This window comes from Hemiscyllium ocellatum, chromosome 11, assembly GCF_020745735.1.
Source record: "Hemiscyllium ocellatum isolate sHemOce1 chromosome 11, sHemOce1.pat.X.cur, whole genome shotgun sequence".
Classification (NCBI taxonomy): domain Eukaryota; kingdom Metazoa; phylum Chordata; class Chondrichthyes; order Orectolobiformes; family Hemiscylliidae; genus Hemiscyllium; species Hemiscyllium ocellatum.
The window spans coordinates 58,957,646-58,983,619 of record NC_083411.1 but is presented as its reverse complement, the minus strand read 5'-3'; the positions used below and the strand labels follow the sequence as shown (position 1 = coordinate 58,983,619).

The window sequence follows — 25,974 nt, the reverse complement described above, 5'->3', positions numbered from 1 at the left end:
AGGTTTCACAGTGCATTGTGAAGCAGTCAGTGAAACATTGTCAGAAACTCTTTCACATCAAATCAGCTGCAGGGAATCTCATCAACTTGTTTGAACAAAGCTTTACATTGAAAAATATCAATACACACGAGGAAAAAAATGTCATACAGAATATCAAACTTCACATTTATTTCTGAGTGCAAGAATCAAAGCTTCTATAAATCAAAAATTAATTTAGATATTACACAACTCTGTTTCTTAGATACATTGATGCACTATGTCTAAAAACATTTGTGTGTAATGAAGAGTGTCCTTACTTACTACATGTTTTTGTTCTTATTTTCTGTAGTAAAGTAGTTTTACGCCGTTCCAGTTCAATGGATGAGACTGGGGAGGTACTCTGGTATTTAGCCCTCTGTCTGCTTCTTGCCTGGCTAATAGTTGGGGCAGCATTATCAAAAGGAATCAAATCTTCAGGAAAGGTAAATGATTGGTAATAAATAGAGTTAAAACTCGTGACAAAGTAACAGTAAAGCTAGAAACGATAAATAATTTGTGAAGTGTCTGGTTTATCTCCCAGGTGATGTTAACAGTGTCTATTATTTCTATGGGAAATGGGAGATTCATAATTCATCAACACTTCAGGCCTGAGGGAGATCTGAAGAACGTTCTCCTGAGGGAAAGAACAGCAACTTCCCCAAACCCCTGCAATGTGTCCCTCATTCTAAGGGTTCACTCACTGACACTGAAACTCTGGGTGAATTTCCAATTGCTGTGGAAAGCTGAGGAAGGATCGGGGGTTGGGGGGATTGGGGGGGTGGGTGGGGAGTGGTGGCGGTGATGGGGAAGGATTGAACACGATAGGATCAGGATTTTATTTGAGTGAAATGAGATTTTTCTGGACATGAGGATGGGACTGAGACCTGAGGAACAATCATTAGGTAAAAACAATAAAATGCTGGTAATGCTCAACAGCTTATGAAGCACCTGTCAAGACAAACCGAGCTAATCTTTCACTTCCATGGACTTTCATCTGACCGAGAGAAATAAATAGCAATTTAAGAGGTTTCTTAAGACAATGGACATGGGGAATATGGTTCGGTGAATAAAAGGAAGATTCTGTGATAGGTTGGAGGACAACAGAGGTTAACTAACAAAGCTCTGACCTTCATCCCCGTTGTATTGTTGGATAGGTTCCAAACCAAAGAGCAAATGTAATTTTAAGGCTGTTAGAAGAATCACAACATGTGACATTCCAGTGTAATGTGCCTTTAGTAGTTATTAATGTTGAAGGAATATGTTGTAACAGCTGTGGGTGGAATCTGTTAGTGACATGAGCAGCCTTTGCTAAGGTGAGATTTAATGCAGAATCAGGTGAGAAATCTCATAAGGTCCAACTTGAGGTCAGGAACAACTTGCTGTGTCTTTTATGTACCTACCCAGTGAGGAGGTGAGCTTCTTGGGTAAGAATTACCTTTGAGTAAAAAGTGAGGGGTGGTGCCAGTGTAGTTGCGGAAGATGGACTGTTCCACATATCCTACGAAGGGACAGGCATAGCTGGGGCCCATGTGGGTGCCCATGGCAACTCCTTTAGTTTGGAGGAAGTGGGAGGATTGGAAAGAGAAGTTATTCAGGGTGTGGACCAGTTCAGTCAGTCGAAGGAGTGTGTCAGTGGAAGGTTACTGGTTGGTGCGGCGGGAAAGGAAGAAGCGGAGGGCTTTGAGTCCTTCGTGATGGGGGATGGAAGTGTACAGGGACTGGATGTCCATCGTGAAGATAAGGATCGTGAAGATAAGATTTCTCCAGTTTCCTCATTTCCCCTCCCCCCACCTTGTCTCAGTCGATTCCCTCGAACTCAGCACCGCCCTCCTAACCTGCAATCTTCTTCCTGACCTCTCCGCCCCCACCCCACTCCGGCCTATCACCCTCACCTTGATCTCCTTCCACCTATCACATCTCCATCGCCCCAAGTCCCTCCTCCCTACCTTTTATCTTAGCCTGCCTGGCACACTCTCCTCATTCCTGATGAAGGGCTCTGGCCCGAAACGTTGAATTTCCTGTTCCTTGGATGCTGCCTGACCTGCTGTGCTTTAAGCAGCAACACATTTTCACCTAAGAATTACCTTTAACTGATTCTTTTCATTGTGTAATTTCTGTTATTATGTCTGAAGACCTGTGTCCCCTTAAGAAGGGTTCGAGATCGGTCAAAGGAATCGACAAATGCGGCCTATTCAAAAAACAAGGGTCATTAGTTGATTCAGTTAAGGTACCTTGATGCAATTCTATCCAGCAACACAGAGATTGAAGCTTCTGTGTTCTGGCGAAAAGTTGCGCAATTACATTTGAAAATTACATATTATTTACATGTTTTTAAAGAAATAGTACAGTCTTAATACAAGAAAGACCAATCACATATGATTTACAGCGAATTAATCTAATGATATTTTCTGGGAAAGGGTTCTTAACTACAAAAATAATGTCCAATCAATTGTAATATGGTGATATGATTGAAGACAGGCTAATCCAATGGTATTTCCTTTAAGAAGGATACCTAATTTACGTAAATTGTCATGCCATGTATTAGTTCAACGTTTGTTCAAATGATCAATTAATGTATCAGTGTTTATCTTATGAAAACTCTATTGTCCTCATCTTTCAACTGCAAGTTAATTCTGCAAATCAGCAGTATGTTCAGCAGTATGATTCACAGGCCATTTTATAGTATTCTTTTAAATCGAGAAACCATTTTGTTGTAATAAAAATCTTCATATTTTGTTGCCTAAATTCAAATTTTAGATCCTCATGTCTATAGGTTTAGCAGTGTTTAAATAAGCACATTATAACAAGGTATCACAAAACAAAGTCTCAACATGCAAACCCTGTGAACTAGATGAAAACGCAATCCTTGCGTACATCCTCCATGTTACTATTCCTCTTCAGTTTGTCATCTGTTCCCTTCGATGCATTGATGAGAATCCATTTAATTTGCCATTTGGTTGGATAATATTGTCTTTATTCCAAGGTGAATGATGTATAAAAGTAGGCAAAACTTGCTACAAAGGTACAGCAGCTACTGTTTTGGTCTCCTTAGTTAGGGGGTATATTTGTATTGGAGAAAGTTCAGGGAACATCTTTGTATTAATTCTTTTGAAAATATAAGTTTGAGCCTGTACTCACAGGAATTTAGGAGACTAAGAAATGATCTTCAAAGATTTCGAAAGGTCTTAGAAAGCTTGACCTTCTCAGAGAATCTCGAACAGGGAGCACAGTTACAAAATAAGGTTCTCCAAATGAGGTAGAGATGAGGTGGAATTTTTAATCTTTCAAATACTCTTCCTCTGAAAGCAGTAGAGGTCAGTTCATTGCATATATTCAAGGCAGGGTTTGACAAATTGTTGATGTACAAGAGAGTCAAAGGCTCTGGAGAGGGCAAGTGTCAGGGTGATCAGGCAGAATCTTATTGCATGGTGGGGCCACATGGCCTTGTGCTGCTTCAAGATTTTATTTTCTTCTGTTGTACCAGTAATACAGGAAAATCTAACAAGGTGCTCTCCATGCTCAGGTGCTTTATTTCACTGCGACATTCCCTTACGTGGTTCTGACCATACTCCTGATCCGAGGGGTTACCCTGGAGGGAGCTTCTAAAGGAATTGAATTCTACATCGGAAGCCAGTCAGACTTCTCCAGACTGGCTGATGCTGAGGTAAATACAGCAATATGAATGATTGAGTCTCATTAGTATTTTTAGTTGAATCGATTCGTGCCTCAGCACATTTACTTTGTTAGCTTGTCATCATTGATTTAAACTGAAAATGTGTTGCTGAAAAAGCGCAGCAGGTCAGGCAGCATCCAAGGAGCAGGAGAATTGACGTTCCTGAAGAAGGGCTCATGCCCGAATCGTCGATTCTCCTGCTCGTTGGATGCTGCCTGACCTGCTGCACTTTTCCAGCAACACATTTTCAGCTCTGATCTGCAGCATCTGCAGTCCTTACTTTCATCATTGATTTAAAATCAATGTATTGCTTTTGAGTCCTTAATTCAATTCTTGGAAATTTTTAACAAAGCTTGTGATGAATTCAAAGAGTCAGTTTAAGGTCTATATCATCCTGCCATTAACAGGAAAGAAGGTCAGGGCATCAGCTATGATGGACGAGAGGATCGAAATTGATGAGGAATTATGATAGGGATTGGGATGCAATAGAATTCTTCCTTCATGCCTCCTCCTTTCTGAAATCTTGGAAATGATTCAGGAGTTTCAGGTGAAATACCTCATTGACCTACAAAGCAAATACTGACCCACATTTTGCTGTATCAGGGCAATAGAAAGAGCCACTCTTGATGAGCCTTGTCTTTATCCATTCTATGTCAATGATATTTGGTGCTGCAAGTATCTGGAAGTGGGAGATGGAAATGAAAGAACATTGTCTATATCTGAAATCTACATTGGAGTGAACATTGGAAAGCAACTGATTATATCTTGAACCAGTCAGATTATCGTACTTGGAATATAACAATGCAAGGACTGAGACAGAAAAGGAAGTGTAAGTTTGAGTGGGTGACTTCCAAGCTGTGATTCCATTCTTCCAGTAGGTAGTTTAAGTGCCAGAAATTGTGACTGGCAGTAAGTAAATGCTTGGCACGTCATTAAAAGGCTATTTCAATGTCATGTTTCTTGAAACAAATCTCCGAGGTGATTCAGTCAACAGCATAAGGACAGAAACATCATGGAGCCCAGTGAATGCAAATAGGCAGACTAGGCAATACCACATTTGTGAAGCTGACAGTGTCCTCATGCATACTGGATAATGATGGCTGGAATTTTGTATTCAGTACAAAGATACAGCAGTCTTTGTGAATAGACAATGGTGAACACTATTTATTGTTTAATTTTTCTGACAGGAATTGGATTTTGATTTCCATTTAAATCATTTAACCATTGTTTACATAATCCTTGAAATTACAGTGTAATTTTACTGGTTCCTGTTGATATTAAGCTACTGTGATATTATTACAATATGAAAGTGATCATTATCTATGGTAAAAGGTGTTCTTTGTTGTTACTTTCACGAAAAGAATGGAATTAACTATGGTCAGTACAATACTGCAAGTGAGTCAGTCACTGAAAACCATGGCTGGTGAAAGAGTATACAGTCACGTCTTCGATAGTGCAATAGTCACGTTCCGTGTGACCCTGCGCTATGCAAGAATCACGCAATACAAGGAGCACTTACAGTGTTGCCGATGTAATCATGTTCTAGCCAACATACTTTTTGAATTTTTGCACTTCAGAAAAGCATCCCCAATCGTCAATCACGGTACAGGTAATTTGTGTTAATGAAACGTGCATTATACCAGAAAGACCTGTGTCAGATATCCCAGAGGAAATTTAACTGTAAATAATCGACAGTAGTGATGACTGTTCTGTTTAAGAAGAGTTACTGTTGACCAGAGGGAGCTACTTTGCTCAGTTCACCATGGATTAACCACACGGGTTCTCATTATCTTCACAATTAATGTTGTTAATCTGTTGTACATGTTTGTGTTTCATTTCCCTCCAGACATCTATTCTATTTTGTATTAACCAGGTCTGGAAAGATGCTGCAACTCAAATTTTCTTTTCTATCTCAGTGGGTTGGGGCACTTTAGTAGCACTGTCGTCTTACAACAAGTTCCACAATAACTGCTACAGAGATACCATCATTGTCTGTGTTGTTAATTGTGCTACGAGTGTATTTGCTGGATTTGTCATCTTCTTCATCCTGGGACACATGGCTCACATACAAGATAAGCCCGTTTCAGAGGTTGCCCAGTCAGGTAAACTAGAGCTGTTAAAATTGTCAAGGGTCAGACAGCTTTAATGTTCTCTCTGAAGTGATTCAACCCAACATTCCAGTGATTTCAGTGTCCGGACACAATAATCAATCCTCAGATCCAAACTGATAACCAGGCTCTGAAGACACATTGCCATGATGTTTGGTTTATACTGGACAGGGATTGGAGCTGAATAATGCAATGGTATGCCCAGGGTTGAACCCTAGCTCTTAAAAGTGAGCTTTTGAAATAATCACAGAATAGTAAATCTCAAAAGCACTCAGTTAACATTATAATTCACTGTAAGATTTGTTATTTACCTTAGAATTACATTTCATATGAGCCATATTTTATATTTAAGAAGAAAATTTTGAATGAATTCCATAATATTGTGCTTTTAGGTGAATCAGATACACTTTTTATTTATTGATGATTAGTTATTATGTGCTCAAATATTCAATTTGACAGTAGTACATTTTAAAAAATGTTTAATATAAAGAGCAAGAGACATGGAAATGTTCTGTGCTAAGCCACTTGTATCGGTTGATGATGCTGTGATAAGTAATTAATGAACAGGTAAAGTTACAATAAAACACAGTTCACACATTCTGATTACTCCAGTAGTCTGAGCACTGAGTGGTTTGACAGCCTGAATGGAGGCAGGAACATAGGAACAGGGGTAGGCCACTCAGTCTGAGTAGTTTGCCTCACTACTCCATGTAATAATGAAGGATCAAACATTTCAATGTTTTTTACTCATTCCATTCCCTGACCTTGTACACCACTGAGAATCAGAAATATATCAATCTCAACTTTAAATCTACTCAAATCTTGACCTCCACAGCCCTCTGTGCTGGACAATTCCAATGTTTCACAACACTCTGAATAAACTAATTTCTTGTCAGCTTGGCCCTCAGTGGCATCCCCCTTAGTTTTAAATTATGGCCGCTGGTTTTAGATTCTGCAGACAGAGGAAATATCTTACCTGCAGCTACTCTGTTGTTCTCTTTAACTACGTTGTAAGTTTCAATGCAATTGCCTCTCATTCTACGAAACTCTAGAGAATAAGGCCCAGTTTTCCCAATCTTTCTTCATAGGACAGTTCTACCATTCCAGGAGCAAGTCTGCTGAACATTTGTTGCACTCCCTCTATGCAATGACATTTTTCCTGAGAAAAAGTGACCAAACTGTGCACAGTTTCCAGGTGTGGCCTAACCAAGCTGCTATACAACTGAAACAAGACTTCACTATCCCTGTACTCAAATCCTCTTGCAATAAAGGATGACATTCCATGAGGCTTCCTAATAGCTTGCTGCACACACATGTTAACCCTCAGTGAGTTAGCACCAAGGAGACTGAGGTCTCTTTGTACAACTACACTTTACAATCCCCAACCATTTAAGAAACACTCTAAATTATCCGTTCAATTATTTCTCCCCATTCCTTACTCTCCAACATTATTCCCTGCTTTAAAATGCCAGTTTCACCAATATATCAGAGAGATTCTTTTTTTGCTTAGATTGCAAATGTCACTCTGAACTCAGTGTTCACTGCTTCTAAATATTATAATTTCTGAATTGAAAGTGATTAATATTACAAATATATAATAACTAATGTTTTTTATTGTAAACACATATCCGCACAAGTTTGGTGACATGAATAGTTTTGCAAATGGTGGCTAATATTGGCAACTGTAATAAATGAAATGAAATGAATGTCAACAACAAGTTAATAGCAACGTTCATTATGTCATTTCAATTCTATTCACTGTTCAGGTTTCGGTTTGGTCTTCATTGCCTACCCAGAGGCCCTTGCACAATTACCGTGGGTACCATTATGGTCTGTTTCATTTTGCTTCATGCTGCTCACTTTGGGAGTTGACACACAGTTTGCAGGTTTAGGTAAAAATGGCATTGCATCACTTAAAAAAATCATTTCTTTTGAAGAAATTATGACAGTGTTGGGCAAAAAAGTGCTGTTGGTGATGTTAGTGGACAAACGCACAACATTTCTTTGTAGCAATTGTTCCCTCATTGTCTGAAAGAAGAATGCAGCTCTTAGTCTTAAATGATTAGCACCTGCATCAAAATAAAAATTGGGGAAAAGTTGCATCGGCATCCAAATGATTTCACAATACAATTTGCACTAACAGCGATGGTGAGGGAAGGCATCATAGAAGATCAAAATGTGAGTTGGAGTAAATGAGAGAGATGAGGTTCAGTGTTATTAGGAATTAGTAAGTGAGGATGGAGAGTGTATGAGCAAATATTAAAAGAGAAAGACAAACCAGTAGAACTTATTAGCAAACGCATGCAACATTCAGAGTTAAGTTGATGAGCTGACAATACAAATAGAGACCAGTCACACCACCTGGTGAAGATTATTGAAATGTGGTTGCAGGAAGATCAGTACTGGGAGTGAAATGTCCTAGGGTAATAAGTATTCCAAAGGGATAGGCAAGTAGGAATAGGAGGTGGAGCTGTTTTATTGGTTAAGGGAGATATCAAGGTGCATTAAGAAAAGATATTGGCACTACGAACCAAGATGTTGGATCAATCTGAGTGGAAATAAAAGGCAAGGGAAGAAACCCCTTGGTAGGAATAATTTACAGACTCTCAAACAGTACTTCCAAAGTAGGGCTGAGTATAAATGAGGCAGTAATGAGGGCTTATGAGCCAGCCACAACAGAAATTATGGGTGATTTGTACATAGATATTGATTGGATTCATCAACTTGGCAAGGGTAGTATTGAAGGAAGATTCATAGAGTGTCTGAGGGATTCTGATGGCAACGTGTCATGAAATCAACTGGCTACTTCACATTTGGTATTGTGTAATGAGGAAGGATTGGTAAATGATCATGTAGTTAAGGATCATCTTGGAAGGCGTGATCACAACCTTCTATAGTTTCAAATTCAGATGGCAAGAGTGAAGACAGAGTCATATACAGGAGTTTTAATGTTGGCCAAAAGTCATTATACAGGCCTGAGAAAGCAGTTGGCCCTGGGGGACTGAGGAAAAATATTAAAGGAGCAGGACATTTGAAAAATGGTGGCAAATGCTCAATGAGTTACTAAATATCTGTCAATTAAAGTATATTCCTGAGAGGAAAAGGAATTATAGAAAGGTAAAAGATAATCCATGGCTTTACAAGTAGGTCGAGGATAACATAAAGACAAAAACTAGGGCATATCATACTGCAAATGTTTGAGACACTCTGGAGAATCAGGAGATCAATAAAAGGAAACTAGCAAAAACCATAAGCTCTGACACCAAAAGCTTCTATAAGTATATAAAAAGGAAGAGAGTAGTGAAAGTAAATGGTGGCCCTTTAGAGGGTGGAAATGGTGAGGTAATTATGGGAAACTCAGAAATGGCAGAGGCACTAAACCAGTATTTTGTGTCTTTTTGCAGTGGAAGATTATAATTTCTTCCCAAAATCTGCAGTTACTATAGAGGAACTTGGTGAAATTACTAGGGAAAAGGTATTAAGTAAACTGATGGAATTAAAGGCAGATTAGTCCCCAGGATCTGATGACCTGCACCCTAAGGCAGCAGAGATAGTGGATATATTAGTTACTACATTCCAAAATTTCCTCGATTCTGGAAAGGTGCCAGTGATTTGGAAACACTTTAATGTGAAGCCTGTATTTGAAAAAAGAGATAGGCAAAATGTGGAAAATTGTAGATCAATTAGTTTGACCTCAGTCATGAGGAAGTTGCTGGAGTCAATAATAAGGGAGAGAACTGACCACTTGGAACAACAAAGCTCAATTCCCCAGTGGCAGCATGGTTTCATACAGGGCAAGTTGAACTTGACAAAATTGTTGGAATTTCTGAGGATGTAACTTTCAAGTTGGATAATGGGGACACAGTGGATGTGTTATATCTAGACCTCTAGAAGACATTGATAAGGTGCTGCATTAAGACTGATACAAAAGGTTAGACCGGAGGGTGTTTGGGGTAGAGTATTGGTTCGGATAGAGGATTGGTTGACTGACAGAAAGCAGAGGGGCGGGATAAATGGGCCCTTCTGGCGAACTGTAACTATTGGGGTAGCATAGGGTTCAATCCTCTGACATCAACTGTTGATAATCTATATCAATGAGCTGCCGAAAGGGACAGAATGTAACAAAACAAAATTCACAGCTAGAGAATGAACTAGATTGAAGATTTGTAGCTCGGGTATCCGTTGTCGTGGTTCTGCTCGCCGAGCTGGAAGTTTTTGCTGCAAACATTTCGTTCCCTGGCTAGGGAACATCATCAGTGCTGTTGGAGCCTCGTGTGAAGCGCTGCTTTGCTGTTTCTTCCGGTATTTATATTGGTTTGTTCTTGAAACTGACAGTGAAACTGACACCCGGAAGTGGCAAGAACAAACCAATATAAATACCGGAAGAAACATCAAAGCAGCGCTTCACACGAGGCTCCAACAGCACTGATGATGTTCCCTAGCCAGGGAACGAAACGTTTGCAGCAAAAACTTCCAGCTCGGCGAGCAGAACCACGACAATGAACTAGAATCTGGCAGATGGAATTTAATGTGGATAGGTACGAGGTTACATATTTTGGCAAGAATAATGAAAGAGCAAATTATTAATTAAATCAGAAGCAGATTCAAAGTGCCTCAGTGTAGAGGGATCTGGGTGTCCTTTTGTATGAATCACAGAAAGTGGGGATGTAGGGGCTGCATCTAATAAGAAAGGCAAGTGGAATCTTGGCATTTATTGCAAAAGAACTGGTTTATAAAAGTAATGTTGTCACAATTGTATGAGATGATGTTGAGACCATACTTAGAGTATTGTATCCAGTTCTGGTTTCTTTACTTGAGGAAGGATGTGGTGGCATTAAAAGCAGTTCCGAGGATGTTCTCCAGGTTGATTCAAGGGATGAAAGGGCTGTCATATGAGGAACAATTGAATACGTTGGACTTGTACTCGCTGGAGATCAGAAGAATGAGGAATGATCTGATTGACACACATAAAATGCTCAAGGGGATTGATAAGGTAGATGTGGAACAGATATTCCTCCTTGTCGGACAGTCTTGAACAAGAGGTCATAGATATAGCCTGAGAGGAAGTAGGTTCAAAACTGGGGTGAGGAGAAACTATTTCTCTGACAGGGTTGTGAATCTGTGGATCTCACTGCCCCAGAGTGCAGAAGAGGCAGAATCAATCAACAAATTCAAGAAAGAAATAGATATGTTTTGATGAAAAATGGGACAAAGGGCTGTGGGAAACAGGCAGGAATTGCGACCACAATAAGAACAGCCATGAATGTGACAAATGGTAGAGTGGGTTTGAAGGGCTGAATTGTCCACTCGCTCCTAATTTCTATGTTCCTCTGCCCAATAGCTATTATGGTGATTTTCAATCTCAGATGTTAATGTTCTATATCTTTTCTTTGCTCTCATGCCTAGAATTTATCTTTTCGTTGAGACAGATCTTGCTGTTCAAGAGGTAGGGATTTTTATTTACCTGCCTTACAGGGAGCAGGATGGTCAGCAAACTTATTCACTCATGTTGAAACTCACTCATGTTGAAACTCACTCATGTTGAAACACCCTACGTGATATTTGAGGATAACGATGATGCAGTTTTCCTCTGCATCAGAGCAACAGGAAAAATACAACTGGGGGAAAAATACATATCTCAGAGCCAGAAAAATGGATGCAGAAACCTTTTACTCCAGGGCTTTGGTGTGTCCAGTGGTGTTTTGTCCTGTCATTGTGCAAGTTATTAATTAATGTCTTCATTTGACATTTTCTTCCATTAGAAACAGTTATGACAGCCCTGCAAGACCAGTTCCCTACATTGGTCCAATCAAAGCGCCTTCTTCTGACATCTGGTGTTTGTTCGTTATTTTATCTGCTTGGCCTTCTATGTGTGACACAGGTAGGTTGTATTTCAGTGATATCAGCTGTTTTCACATGTACTCAGTAACTGTAAAAGGTGATCAAATTCACAGGATGAAAAAATAAAGAAGGCATTAGTGTTCTGGTCCTTTCTTTTTGCAGTTGTTTAATGTTGTGCAGTGATTATGTCATATTGATATCTTGCTGTGATTCTGAGTTTATTCTCAGATAATCCACTCTTACAATAGGACTGGGAAACAGGACCACGGTTCAGTTTATTATGTCATAAAATTGCTCAGCAGACACATTCGTTATCGCGGTTAGTTGTTACAGGGAAGCATAGCTGCTCTCCCTTCGCAATATGTACTGCACACTGAACAAGTCTATAGCTGTCAGTGACATGTATTATATCAAGGTTATATGCTCATCAGCATGTTCTTCTTAAAATGATATTACTATATTCCTATAACATACATGAATGAAAATAAATATATCTCAGACTGGTTGTGAGAACTATCACTCCAAAAATAGGTCACTGTGCTTAGGAGTTTAAGAATTGAACTGTTTAAGACTTTAAGTGGTTGTGTAATGAATCAATAATTTAATAATCCTTCCAGATCTCATGATCTTCTTTCTGTCCTGTGATCTAGATTTATCAACTGACTGTTCTTGGCTCACTGATATTTTGGTGACTTTCCTTTTGTTAAAGAGGAGATTATTTTCATGGTTGCGTTCAACATTTTCATTCCCTGAGTTTACCTCTGGTGGTGTTCTGTGCACAGTCAGAATGCTCAATGTTAGAATGTTGTACAATTCCCCAAATTATTTTCTATTCCTCTTTCTCATTGTTCCATTAGATATTGTGACTCCTTGGGTTTAAGGCTCACTGCACTTTCTGAGTACTTCTGTGGGTGACCATGTTCCCTGGATGGGATGTATGATTCAAACCTTTCACCACTCTCACAAACTAGATAATTCCACACCCAGATGTCAAATGAGTGCTGTTTTTATTCTGCCTGAATGTTCAAGATGTTTATCCCATATTTACAGGAAATTGGACTGTTCATGACTTGGCAAATGTGTCCTGACTTGCTTTTTAATGTGATTGTTGCTGATAATAGAAAGCCCATACCTAGACGTATTGTTATGAAGTGTGACATGGCAATATGGAGATGGTGTCCAGTTGCTTATTTCATGACGGACGGCTGAATAGTATGAACCATTTCATTCAGCAAAAATATTGGGTCTGGGATAATGTGGTGAGGCTGTCACATGATTTAGACCCCATGTGGTACACATCCAAGGTATCCTAGGTCCATAAAATATTTATCAGTGCAGTATGATCCAATTTCAGATATTTTCTCCAGGTACACAATGCACTTTATACTTATGGTGATTACCATGGGTGTAGTTGAGTAATCCTTCCAATGTCTGGTGGTTGGAAAATTGGAATATTACTCAGTGACTTGGAGAAAATTGTCACCGTGGATGGTAAGTAAATCTGTTACAAGCTTCAACCAAAGATATATTGGAATCTTGTGAGGGTAGAGAAATTTTTTTTCTGTTGATGTGGTGGCTGACTTTGACATGCCTGATACACCCTCACAGTCTTCTCGATTTTTCTGTTGTGAACTGAGCAATACACAGTGAGCTGTACAGGGACCTTTTTCTCCCTATGCCCATATGCCCCTGGTATAATGAGGCAATAGAGTTTACTAAAGAGCTTCAGCTACAAGCATCTGTTTATGTTTGAAAAGCATGCCTCTTGAGGGTCCCTGGCTCATCCCTGTCTGGCTAAATTCCTTGGAGCACATCTGGCACGTTTTGTATCCCATCAGGCCGGACTTTGATAATAACTTTCCAAAATGCCCTCAGTTGTGAATCATTCATTGTCTTTTTTCTTACTGTTGACCAATATTCATCTGGATTGATATTGATGATGTTTTCTTATGTAATTTTTTTGTAAGTGCAGCCAAACAGCCATTGTCTAATTTGGCGTTGGTACACCTCTCATTGTGTCTGAAGTAGCCCAGATTGTAACAAATATCAAAGTGGTTTATGTCAAATCATTTTCAATGTTTTGTTCCTACAATGAATCATTTACTAAACTGGTACATATGGAAATTTGTGATAGTGCATACCAGAAGAAATGTTTTCTGTCCTATGTTCAAACAGTTAGATTGTTATTATGATAGAATATTGGATCCAAAAGCAATGAATTTACCATTATGTATGCCCCAACACTGTTTTGACAAGGTCAGGCCCAGTGGGAGGGATGACATGGATGAAGGTGCTCAGGCCCGAAAAATATTGAACTTGATATCGAGTCCTGACAACTGCAGGGACCTCAAATGGAAATGGGATGCTGACCAGAGTTTCCAGATGACCTTGGGCTCCTTTCATCGCAGCTAACCCATTTTCACTCACTAATGGTCCCCATAAGCAACTTTTCTTTCGCCCAGGCTCAACAGTATCCATTCCTTTGTCTGCCCAACAAGTGTTCTCTCTTTGTGTGGGCTCCATCTCCACCTGTTGTTCACTCCGTTCTCCCAATCCCTGTCTTCAGTGTATATCCCATCTTTTCCTAGCAACAATGAGTTCTGAAGAAGGATCACTGGTCCTGAAATGTTGACTCTGCTTTCTCTGCACAGAAGCTGTCTGACCTGCTGAGTTTCTCTGGCAAATTTTGTTCTTGTTTCAGATTTCCAGCATCCACATTCCTTTGCTTTTAGAATTCCGCAGGTGGCAGAACAGCCTGATCCCTATGCCCTTAACTTCCAGATACATGTACCTGTGAATGCTGCTGGATGGCTGTATGTGGAATACTCTCTGCTTCCCACCAGCTCCACCACCATTGTCACTGTTGGTGCACCCAAGTGCTTCTCTCTGAGAGAAATTATGTTTGAGACACGGAATTGTTCATTCACTTTTAATCTGTAGCAAAAGCTTCCCTTCATTGCCAAGCCTTCAAATGAGGCCTTGTGCAATCATATTCTTCAATTTCTGTTTCTGTTGGGTATAATTGCGTTGTGCAGGAAGAGATCTTGAACCCTTCCCATTATAGTGCACATTCTCTGCTAGCCCTCTGTATGAGCCAGTTAAGAGAAAGATGCGGCCGTTAATGTTTCCTTTGATTTGTTCACACTCTCCCCTCCTCCTCTACATTATATACCCTCCCCACCTCTCCTAGCCTTCTCCCTTTTCACCGATGTTCCTTCTGTTTCTCTTCAGTCTCCTCCTGTGATGATCAGCTCCTCCACTATCCCCTATGATATTCCTGCTTATCCACCACCACCACACTGTTTTCTTTTGGCTCAGTTGGCTGGATGGTTGGTTTTAAAGAGAGTGATGCTGGAAAAGCACAGCCGGTCAGGCAGCATCTGAGGAGCAGGAGAGTTGATGTTTCGACCATAAGCTCTTTAACAGGAAGATGATTCCAGCACCACAAGTTTTGACTCTGATTTCCAGTATCTGTAGTCCTCACTTTCTCCTGGATGGCTGATTTACAATGGGGGGGGGCGGGGGGAGGGGGGGGGGGGGAGTGGGCGGGGCAGGGGGAGAGGGGCACCAACAACACAGGTTCAACTTCTGCATTGACTGAGGTTACCAACAAACAATAAAAATGTGAATTAAGAAGATTGATAATCCAACCATCAATAAATCGTTTTGGAGGTTTGACAACTCATTCTGACCTGGTGATTGTATACCGATTTGAAGAGAAGTGTGTTATTTTCAGTTGCTCTTGACTGGTAACTCAGTTGCCTTGATGTTAGATGCTGCAACTCAGCATCATGTCATGATCATCGGCATCAGAATTTTCTCCCTCACTGTCTGCAAACATGCTTAGCTTAGCCTAGCCTTAGGGGAGACAATGGCCTACTGGTATTATCGGTAGACTGTTAATCCAGAGATCCAGGGAATGTTTTGGGAATCCAGGTTTGAATCCTGCCACGGCAGATGGTATAATTTGAATTCAATAGACTCTGGAATTAAGAGTCTAATGAATTCAAATGAATCCATTGTTGATTGTTAGAAACACCCCTTTGGTTCACTAATGTCCTTTACTTGGTCGGGCCGACATGAGAAAGTGAGGACTTCAGATGCTGGAGATTAGAGTCAAAAAGTGTGGCGCTGGAAAAGCACGGCTGGTCAGACAGCATCTGAGGAGCAGTAGAGTCGATGTTTTGAGCTTAAGCCCTTAATCAGAAATGAAGAGCTTGTGCTCAAAACGTCAACTCTCTCTTTTCGCAGCAGAGAGCGGCGGGAGCTGGGCGGAAGTTCAGGCGGAGCGCAAAGTCGGTCGGGAAGGTAAGTGATTTGCTATTAGAGTGGGTGTGTTAAGAACCTAAATTAAGAGTCCACAGGCTTGCTACAAAACAAGGGTCTAAGGAAGTTTTTAATCGAAGAGTGAGGCTTCAGCTCAGGAGTCTTTGAAAAGGAGGTTGAGTGAAGTGATTCCGCCACAGTTGAAGAGGGTGAAGACATGACTGCCCAGCTGGTTCAGTGCGCTATGTGCTTGATGTGGGAGGTCAACGACTCTGGTGTGTCTGACTCGTACATGTGCGGAAAGTGTGTGCACATTCAGCTATTGACCGAGCATATTGCAGCGCTGATGAAAGAACTCGAGGACCTTAGGCTCATCCGAGGGAATGAGATCTTTCTGGACAAGACCTTCAGCGAGGTTATTACACCAATCATGCCAGAAGAGAGCAGAAGAGAGCAGACGATGAGGAAGGCAGAGAGGAGACAGGTGCAAGAGACCCCAGGAGAAGTACCTGTCAGGAACAAGTTGAAGCTGTTGGAAACAGTGGAGACTGATGACACTGCCAGTCCGCGAGGCGGCCAGGTCTGTCAATCAAAAGTTGGCGCAGAGGCAGAGCGGAAGAGTCGGACATCGCATAGAGCCGTGGTAATAGGGGACTCCATCGTGAGAGGAACTGACCGGGGTTTTTGTGGCAGCAGACGGGATTTAAAGATGGTGTGTTGTCTTCCTGGTGCCAGGGTGAAAGACATCGCGGACAGAGTGCAGGAAATCCTCAAGGACGAGGGTGAAGAGCCAGAGGTGGTGGTACATGTCGGCACAAATGATGTCGGGAAGAAGAGGAGGCACATACTACAGCGGGACTTTGGAGAACGAGGAAGAAGGCTGAAAAGCAGGACGTCCAAGGTGGTTATCTCTGGTTTGCTTCCAGTTCCTCGGGCTGGTGAGGCCAGAAACAGGGAGATAATGGACTTGAATGTGTGGTTGGGGAACTGGTGCAGGAAGCAAGGATTTAAGTTCTTGAATCACTGGGGTACATTTTGTGGCAAACATAAATTCTACAAGAGAGACGGTTTGCACCTTAACAGGTTAGGGATCAGCATTCTGGCAGGCAGGTTTTCTACTGCAACACCGCTACATTTAAACTAAGTAGCGGGGGGAGGGGACAAACTGGATGTACAAAAAGGAAGTTGAAGGAAAAGTTAGAACAAGAGAAGTCAAGAAAGACAACTGTATCAATGAGGCAGAAAATTCAAAAAGGGATCATGCTGTAAGGTTGAGTGGAATAGGGGTTGATGGGAAGGGTGAGAGCAGTAACAAATTAAAAATGCTGTATATGAACGCACGAAGCATTAGAAATAAGATGGATGAGCTTGAGGCTCTTTTGGAAATTGGCAGATACGATATTGTGGGGATAACTGAGACGTGGCTTCAAGTGGACAGGGCCTGGGAAATGAATATTCAAGGCTACACGTGCTATCGTAAGGACAGACTGACGGGCAGAGGGGGTGGAGTGGCCTTGTTGGAAAGGGACGATATTCAGTCCCTTGCGCGGGGGGACCTAGAGTCAGAGGATGTAGAGTCAGTGTGGATAGAGCTGCGAAATACTAAGGGTAAAACGACCCTCTTGGGAGTCATCTACAGGCCCCCAAACAGTAGTCTGGATGTCGGATGTAAGTTGAATCAGGAGCTGAAATTGACCTGTGGTAAAGATGTTACTACAGTTGTTATTGGGAATGTTAACATGCAGGTAGACTGGGAGAATCAGGATGGTATTGGACCTCAAGAAAGAGACTTTATGGAGTGCTTCAGAGATGGATTCTTAGAGCAGCTGGTGCTGGAGCCGACCAGGGAGAAGGCAATTCTGGATCTAGTATTGTGTAATTAACCAGAATTGGTCAGAGACCTCGAAGTGAAGGAGCCATTGGGAAGTAGTGACCATAATACATTAAGTTTCAATCTGCAATTTGAGAGGGAGAGGGTACAGTCGGAAGTGACAGTACTTCTGTTGAATAAAGGGAACTATGGAGCTATGAGGGAGGAGCTGGCCAAAGTTCAATGGTGCAATACCTTAGCAGGGATGACCGTGGTGGAACAATGGCAGATATTTCTGTGTATAATGCAGAAGTTGCAGGATCAGTTCATTCCTAAAAGGAAGAAAGATCCCAGGAGGAGGCATGGGTGGCCGTGGCTGACGAGGGAAGTTAAGAAACATATAAAGTTAAAAGAGAAAAAGTATAACATAGCAAAGATAAGTGGGAAAACAGAGGACTGGGAAGCTTTTAAAGAACAACAGAGGATTACTAAGAAGGAAATACGCAGAGGAAAAATGAGATACGAAGGTAAACTGGCCAATAATATAAAGGAGGATAGTAAAAGCTTTTTCAAGTATGTGCAAGGCAAAAAAATGTTTAGGACTAAAATTGGGCCCTTGAAGACAGAAACAGGGGAATATATTACAGGGAACAAAGAAATGGCAGAAGAATTAAATGGGTACTTCAGATCTGTGTTCACTGGGGAAGACACAAGACTGGGGAAGACCCTGAGGTAGCAGTGACCGAAGGACCTGAACTTAAGGGAATCTGTATTTGCCAGGATTTGGTGTTGGAGAGACTGTTAGGTCTGAAGGTTGATAAGTCCCCGGGGCCTGATGGTCTACATCCCAGGGTACTGAAGGAGGTGGCTCGGGAAATCGTGGATGCGTTGGTGATTATTTTCCAGAATTCGATAGATTCGGGATCGGTACCTGAGGATTGGAGACTGGCTAATGTTATACCACTTTTTAAGAAAGGTGGGAGAGAGAAAGCAGGAAATTATAGACCAGTTAGTCTGACCTCAGTGGTGGGAAAGATGCTGGAGTCTATTATAAAGGATGAGATTACGGCACATCTGGATAGTAGTAACAGGATAGGACAGAGTCAGCATGGATTTATGAAGGGGAAATCGTGCTTGACTAATCTTCTGGAGTTTTTTGAGGATGTAACTCTGAAGATGGATAAGGGAGATCCAGTAGATGTAATGTACCTGGACTTTCAGAAAGCTTTTGATAAAGTTCCACATAGGAGGTTAGTGAGTAAACTTAGGGCGCATGGTATTGGGGGCAAAGTACTAGATTGGATTGAAAATTGGTTGGCTGATAGGAAACAAAGGGTAGTGATAAACGGCTCCATTTTGGAATGGCAGGCAGTGACCAGTGGGGTACCGCAAGGATCCGTGTGGGACCGCAGCTTTTTACAATATATGTTAATGATATAGAAGATGGCATCAGCGATAACATTAGCAAATTTGCTGATGATACAAAGCTGGGTGGCAGGGTGAAATGTGATGAGGATGTTAGGAGATTACAGGGTGACCTGGACAAGTTAGGTGAGTGGGCAGATGCATGGCAGATGCAGTTTAATGTGGATAAATGTATGGTTATCCACTTTGGTGGCAAGAACAGGAAGGCAGATTACTACCTCAATGGAATTAATTTAGGTAAAGGGGCAGTACAGAGAGATCTGGGTGTTCTTGTACACCAGTCAATGAAGGCAAGCATGCAGGTACAGCAGGTAGTGAAGAAAGCTAATAGCATGCTGGCCTTCATAACAAGAGGGATTGAGTACAGAAGCAAAGAGGTGCTTCTGCAGCTGTACAGGGCCCTGGTGAGACCACACCTGGAGTACTGTGTGCAGTTCTGGTCGCCAAATTTGAGGAAAGACATTCTGGCTATTGAGGGAGTGCAGCGTAGGTTCACAAGGTCAATTCCTGGAATGGAGGGATTACCTTACACTGAAAGACTGAAGCGACTGGGCTTGTATACCCTTGAGTTTAGAAGACTGAGAGGGGATATGATTGAGACGTATAAGATTATGAAAGGATTGGACACTCTGGCAGCAGGAAACATGTTTCCGCTGATGGGTGAGTGCCAAACCAGAGGACACAGCTTAAAAATACGGGGTAGACCATTTAGGACAGAGATGAGGAGAAACTTCTTCACCCAGAGAGTGGTGGCTGTGTGGAATGCTCTACCCAAGAGGGCAGTGGAGGCCCAGTCTCTGGATTCATTTAAGAAAGAGTTGGATAGAGCTCTCAAAGATAGTGGAATCAAGGGTTATGGAGATAAGGCAGGAAGCGGATACTGATTAGGAATGATCAGCCATGATCATATTGAATGGTGGTGCAGGCTCGAAGGGCTGAATGGCCTACTCCTGCACCTATTGTCTATTGTCTCCTGCTCCTTGGATGCTGCCTGACCAGCTGTGCTTTTCCAGCACCACACCTTTTGACTCTATGACTGGGTTAGAAAATATAAATCTTTTATTCAAAAAGAAAGAAATACAGAGCAGTTAACTTACTATCTATCATAAGTAAAATGTTAGCAATTATTATTAAGGAATTTGTGGCATGACAATGTAGGTTTTGAAGTAGTCAAATAGAGCCAGTACAGTCTTGTGAAGGGAGAGAACATATTTCACCAATTTGTTAGAATTATTTCAGAAATAATATGAGTGTTTGGATAATGGGGAAATGGTGGATGTACTTTTTCTTATATTTCCAGAGGCATTTGATAAAGTGTCACATTAATATTTATTGTAGAACATAGGAGCTCATGGTACAGGGGTTAGCATATTGACATGGACAGAAAATTAGCTGGCTAATAGTAAACAGAGAGTCAGCACAAATGTGTTTTTTTTTCAGGTTCTCATGATGTAACAAGTGGCATGCCTCAGGGTCAATTCTGGCATTTGAATGATTTACAATTTACATCAATGACATAGATGAAGCAGTAGAAGACACAGTTACCAAAGTTGCTGATGACATAAAATTGGAAAGTAATTTTCAAGGAAGACATAAGGGGGCTATAAAAAGAGAAAGATGGTTTAAGTCGGTGGGCAAAGATGTAGCAAATGGAGTATAATGTAGGAAAACATGAAGTGTTTCCCTTTTAGCAGGAAGAATAAAAAATAAAACATCATATCAAAATGATTAGAGATTGCAGAACTCTGAGAGACAGAAGGATGCGTGACAATCAAAAGTTACTGTGCAGATGCAGCATATAGAGTCATAGAGATGTATAGCATGGAAACAGACCCTTTAGTCCAATCTGTCCATGCTGACCAGATATCCCAACCCAATCTAGTCCAACCTGCCAGCACCCAGCCCATATCCCTCCAAACCCTTCCTTTCATATACCCATCCAATTGCCTTCTGAATGTTGCAATTGTACCAGCCTCCACCACTTCCTCTGGTAGCTCATTCCATACACGTACTACCCTCTGTGTGGAAAAAAGTTGCCCCTTAGGTCTCTATTATATCTTTCCCCTCTCACCCTAAACCTAGGCCCTCCAGTTCTGGACTCCCTGACCCCAGGGAACTTTGTCTATTTATCCTATCTATGCCCCTCATAATTTTGTACACCTCTATAAGATCACCCCTCAGCCTCCGACGTGCCAAGGCAAACAGCCCCAGCCTGTTCAACCTCTCCCTATAGCTCAAATCCTCCAACCCTGGCAACATCCTTGTAAATCTTTTCTGAACCCTTTCATATTTCACAACGATGGCACAGTGGTTAGCACTGCTGCCTCACAGCGCCAGAGACCCGGGTTCAATTCCCGCCTCAGGTGACTCTCTGTGTGGAGTTTGCACATTCTCCCCGTGTCTGTGTGGGTTTCCTCCGGGTGCGCCGGTTTCCTCCCACAATCCAAAAATGTGCAAGTTAGGTGAATTGGCCAAGTTAAATTGCCCATAGTGTTAGATGAAGGGGTAAATGTAGGGGAATGGGTCTGAGTGGGTTGCGCTTCGGCGGATCGGTGTGGACTTGTTGGGCCGAAGGGCTTGTTTCCACACTGTAAATAATCTAATCTAATCTTTCCAATAGGAAGGAGACTAGAATTGCACACAATATTTCAACAGTGGTCTAACCAATGTCCTGTACAGCCGCATCATGACCTTCTAACTCCTGTACTCAATACTCTAACCAATAAAGGAAAGCATACCAAATGCCTTCTTCACGATCCTATCTACCAGCGATTCCACTCCAAGGTCTCTTTGTTCAGTAACACTCCCTCCGCCCTTACCATTAAGCATATAAGTCCTAAGATTTGCTTTCCCAAAATGCAGCACCTCGCATTTATCTGAATTAAACTCCATCTGTCACTTCTCAGCCCATTGGCCCATCTGATCAAGATCCTGTTGTAATCTGAGGTAACCTTCTTCGCTGTCCACTACACCTCCAATTTTGGTGTCATCTGCAAATTTACTAACTGTACCTCTTAAGCTCACATCCAAATCATTTATATAAATGACAAAAAGTAGAGGACCCAGCAGCAATCCTTGTGGCACTCCACTGGTCACAGGCCTCCAGTCTGAAAAACAACCCTCCAATATATTTAGGAAAAACGAAGAGTGCGCTGCAGGAAAAGCACAGCAGATCAGGCAGAATCCAACAAGCAGGAAAATCAATGTTTTGGGTATGAGACCTTCATCAGGAGTGAGGCTGGTGGCCCAAGAGGGCTGACAGATAAATGAGAGAAGGAGTGGCCTGGGGGTAAGGTAGCTGAGAATGCGATAGGTAGATGAAGTTGGGGGTGAAGGCGATAGGTCAGAGAGGAGGATGGAGTAGATAGGTGGGAAGGAAGATGGACAGGTAGGACAGGTCAAGAGGGTGGTGTCCAGTTGGAAAGTTGCATCTGGGATAAGGTGGGGGGAGGGAAAATGAGGAAACTGGTGAAATCCACATTGATCCTATGTGGTTGGAGGGTCCCAATGTGGAAGATGAGGCATTCTTCCTCCAGGCATCGGGTGGTTAGGGTTTGGCGGTGGAGGAGGCCCAGGTCTTGCATGTCCTTAGTGAATGGGGAGTTAAAGTGTTCGGCAATGGGGCAATGGGATTGTTTGAGCGTGTGTCCTGGAGATGCCCTCTGAAACGTTCTGCAAACTGGAGTTCTGTCTCCCCGATGTAGAGGAGACCACATTGGGAGCAACAGACATAGTAGATGATGTGTGTGGAAGTGCAGATAAATCTCTGACAGATGTGGAAGGCTCCTTTGGGGCCTTGGACGGAGGTAAGTGGGGAGGCGTGGGTGGAGTTTTGCAATTCTTTTGGTGGCAGGGGAAGGTGCCAGGATAGGAGGGTGGGTTGGTGGGGGCATGGACTGAACAAGGGAGTTGCAGAAGGAATGGTCTTTATGGACCATGGATAGGGGTGGGGAGGGAGATATATTACCTAGTGCATTCTCAGCTATCCTCCCCCCCAGCCTCATCCCTCTCCCATTTATCTCTCAGCCCCCTTGGCCCACAAGCCTCATTCCTGATGAAGGGCTTATGCCCAAAACATCAACTCTCCTGCTCCTCAGATGCTGCCTGACTGGCTGTGTTTTTCCAGCACCGCACTCTTCAACTTTGATCTCCAGCATTTGCAGTCCTCACCTATATATTTGGGAAAGCTAATATAACTTTATCATTTGCTGCAAGGCTGAGTGGATACAAAAGTAGAGATGTTAAGCTTCAGTTATACAGTGCACTGATGGTTCCATAATGTGAGAGTCTGTATACAGTATTGCTTGTATTATGGAAAGAAGGACGCAAATATATTCAAAGCAATTCATAACAGCGGTAACCTTATTAAATTATGTGGAGGTGCCAGTGTTGGACTCGGATGTACAAAGTTGAAAATCACATATCACCAGGTTATAGTCCAACAGGTTCTTTTGGAAGCACGAGCTTTCAAAAGTTTGCTTTGAATTCTATGTCATACGATCTTATACTCCATAACCACCTGATGAAGGAGCGGCGGTCAGAAAGCTAGTGCTTCCAAATAAACCTGTTGGATCATAACCTGGTGTGTGATTTTAACCTTATTAAATGGTGGAGTAAGCCCCAGGGACAGGATGGCCTACTCCTGAGCCATGTTCCCTTCTTCAGATATTTGTGTTGAATGGGATTGTAGTTCAGATACTGAGAGGGGAGAGTTGGTAATTTCACAAATCCCATTAATGCACTGTTCCCAGGCAGTTAAAACTGGAGGCAAAGAGTTAAGATGTACATGAGGGGTCATGATGTCTAAATCTAGGATGTATTTAGATGAGATTAGATTACTTACAATATGGAAACACGCCCTTCGGCCCAACAAGTCCACACCAACCCTCCGAAGAGCAACCCACCCAGACCCATTCCGCTACACCTAACACTACAGACAATTTAGCATGGCCAACTCACCTAACCTGCACATTTTTGGAGTGTGGGAGGAAACCAGAACACCCGGAGAGTGCTCACGCAGACACAGGGAGAATGTGCAAACTCCACACAGACAGTTGCCTGAGGCGGGAATTGAACCTGGGTCTCTGGTGCTGTGAGGCAGTAGTGCTAACTACTGAGCCACCATGCCTCCCATAGGGTCATAAAGTCAGAGATGTACAGCACAGAAACAGATCCTTCATCCATGGTATCAGATATCCTAAATTAATGTAGTCTTATTTGCCAGCATTGGGCCCATATCACTCTAGACTATTCCTATTTATATATCCATCCAAAAGCCTTTTAAATGTTGTAATTATACCAGCCTCCAAAACTTCCATACACACACCACCTTCTGCATGAAACTGCGCCCCAAGGTCTCTTTGTTCAACAACGCTCCCCGGGACCTTAACATTAAGTGTATAAATTCTGCCCTAACTTACTTTTCGAAAATGCAGCACCTCACATTTATCTAAATTAAACCCCATCTGTCACTCCTCAGCCCATTGGCCCAGCTGATCAAGGTCCAATTGGACTCTGAGGTAACCTCTTCACTTATTTGATCACGTGAGATCACATTTGGAACACTGCAGGTAAATTCTGATCTCCCCATTTCAAAAATGACTTTCAGGTGAGAATGGAAAAGAGGGAACAGCAACATAATTGAATCCCACACACAAATGAATGAGGGAATATTGAGCATCGAGTTAGAATTGTGTTGGAACAGTTCTGAAGATGAGTTGTACCAGACTGGAATCAATATGTTAGTTTCTTTCTCCACAGATACTGCCAGACCTGCTGATTTTTTCCAGGAATTTCTGTGTTTGTTTCAGATTTCCAGCATCTGTAGTATTTTGCTTTAGTTATGATGTGGAAGTGACAATGTTGGACTGGAGTGGACAATTTCAGAAGTCATACGATGTCAGGCTATAATCCAACAGGTTTATTTGAAATCAGAAGCTTTCAGAGCACTGTTCCTTCATCATCTGATGAAGAAGCTTGTGATTTCAAATAAATCTGTTGGAATAGAACCTGACATTGTGACTTCTGAATTTGCTTTAGTTAGAATTGTGCTTTTATTATAAGCACTTACATGTATACATTTTTCAAATCTCATCAAAGTCTGAATTTGAAAGTAAGAGTACGATCATTTTCCTGTGTAACATTTTTGAATTTTCCATTTAATTTTAGGCTGGGATTTACTGGCTAAATTTAATGGATCATTACGTTACGGACTGGATTCTCGTTATAACAGCTCTCCTGCAACTCACCGGTCTCAGCTGGATCTATGGTCAGTCAATCATAAAAGAGACCGAAACAAATAAACATATTAAATTTAAAGTACTTTGTGAAAATTAAGGTTTCTTTAATAAAATCAGACCAAATGAATCAGATGCTGGCAGACGTGTATCAGAATTCACTCGCTCTTCCTGACAATGAAACCTAATTGGTTCCAGAAACCAGCATGAAACACACAACATCATTTTTTGCATCCTTCACTCAGGATCCACTTGTTTTTGCTGGATTTCAGCCAATTTTACTACAGTCATTGTCTTGTTAATTGCTGATATTTGTATTATTGCACAAATCCAAGATCACATAGGGAGTTTATCTTTCTGCTATTAGATTGCTTCACAAATATGTGATGTACAAAGGTTCCTGACTGACCTTCAGTAGCAGTGATAATATGAGCAGCCAACTTGCAGTTACTGTGTGTTTGTTGTATGTAGTGAGGCAGCACAGAGCCCAGACTGTGTAAGTATGAGTTTTATAGCAATATAAGTACTTAAGACAATGAGACCATAAGACAGAGGAGTTGAAGTAGGCCATTCACCCCACTGATTTTGCGCCACCAT

General features: G+C 41.8%; 1 protein-coding gene across 1 annotated transcript in view; it reads left to right on the top strand.

Moving 5' to 3' along the window:
* The window catches only part of LOC132820022 (sodium- and chloride-dependent neutral and basic amino acid transporter B(0+)-like), a gene marked incomplete at its 3' end in the record, with an annotated part of 109,512 nt that overhangs the window by 78,500 nt on the left and 5,038 nt on the right, over positions 1–25,974 (top strand). The window contains exons 10-15 of the mRNA XM_060831949.1: positions 329–461; positions 3,542–3,682; positions 5,565–5,793; positions 7,566–7,691; positions 14,342–14,502; positions 25,310–25,409. Of these exons, the coding sequence (XP_060687932.1) occupies positions 329–461; positions 3,542–3,682; positions 5,565–5,793; positions 7,566–7,691; positions 14,342–14,502; positions 25,310–25,409 (890 nt within the window). The remainder of the gene's footprint in view (positions 1–328; positions 462–3,541; positions 3,683–5,564; positions 5,794–7,565; positions 7,692–14,341; positions 14,503–25,309; positions 25,410–25,974) is intronic.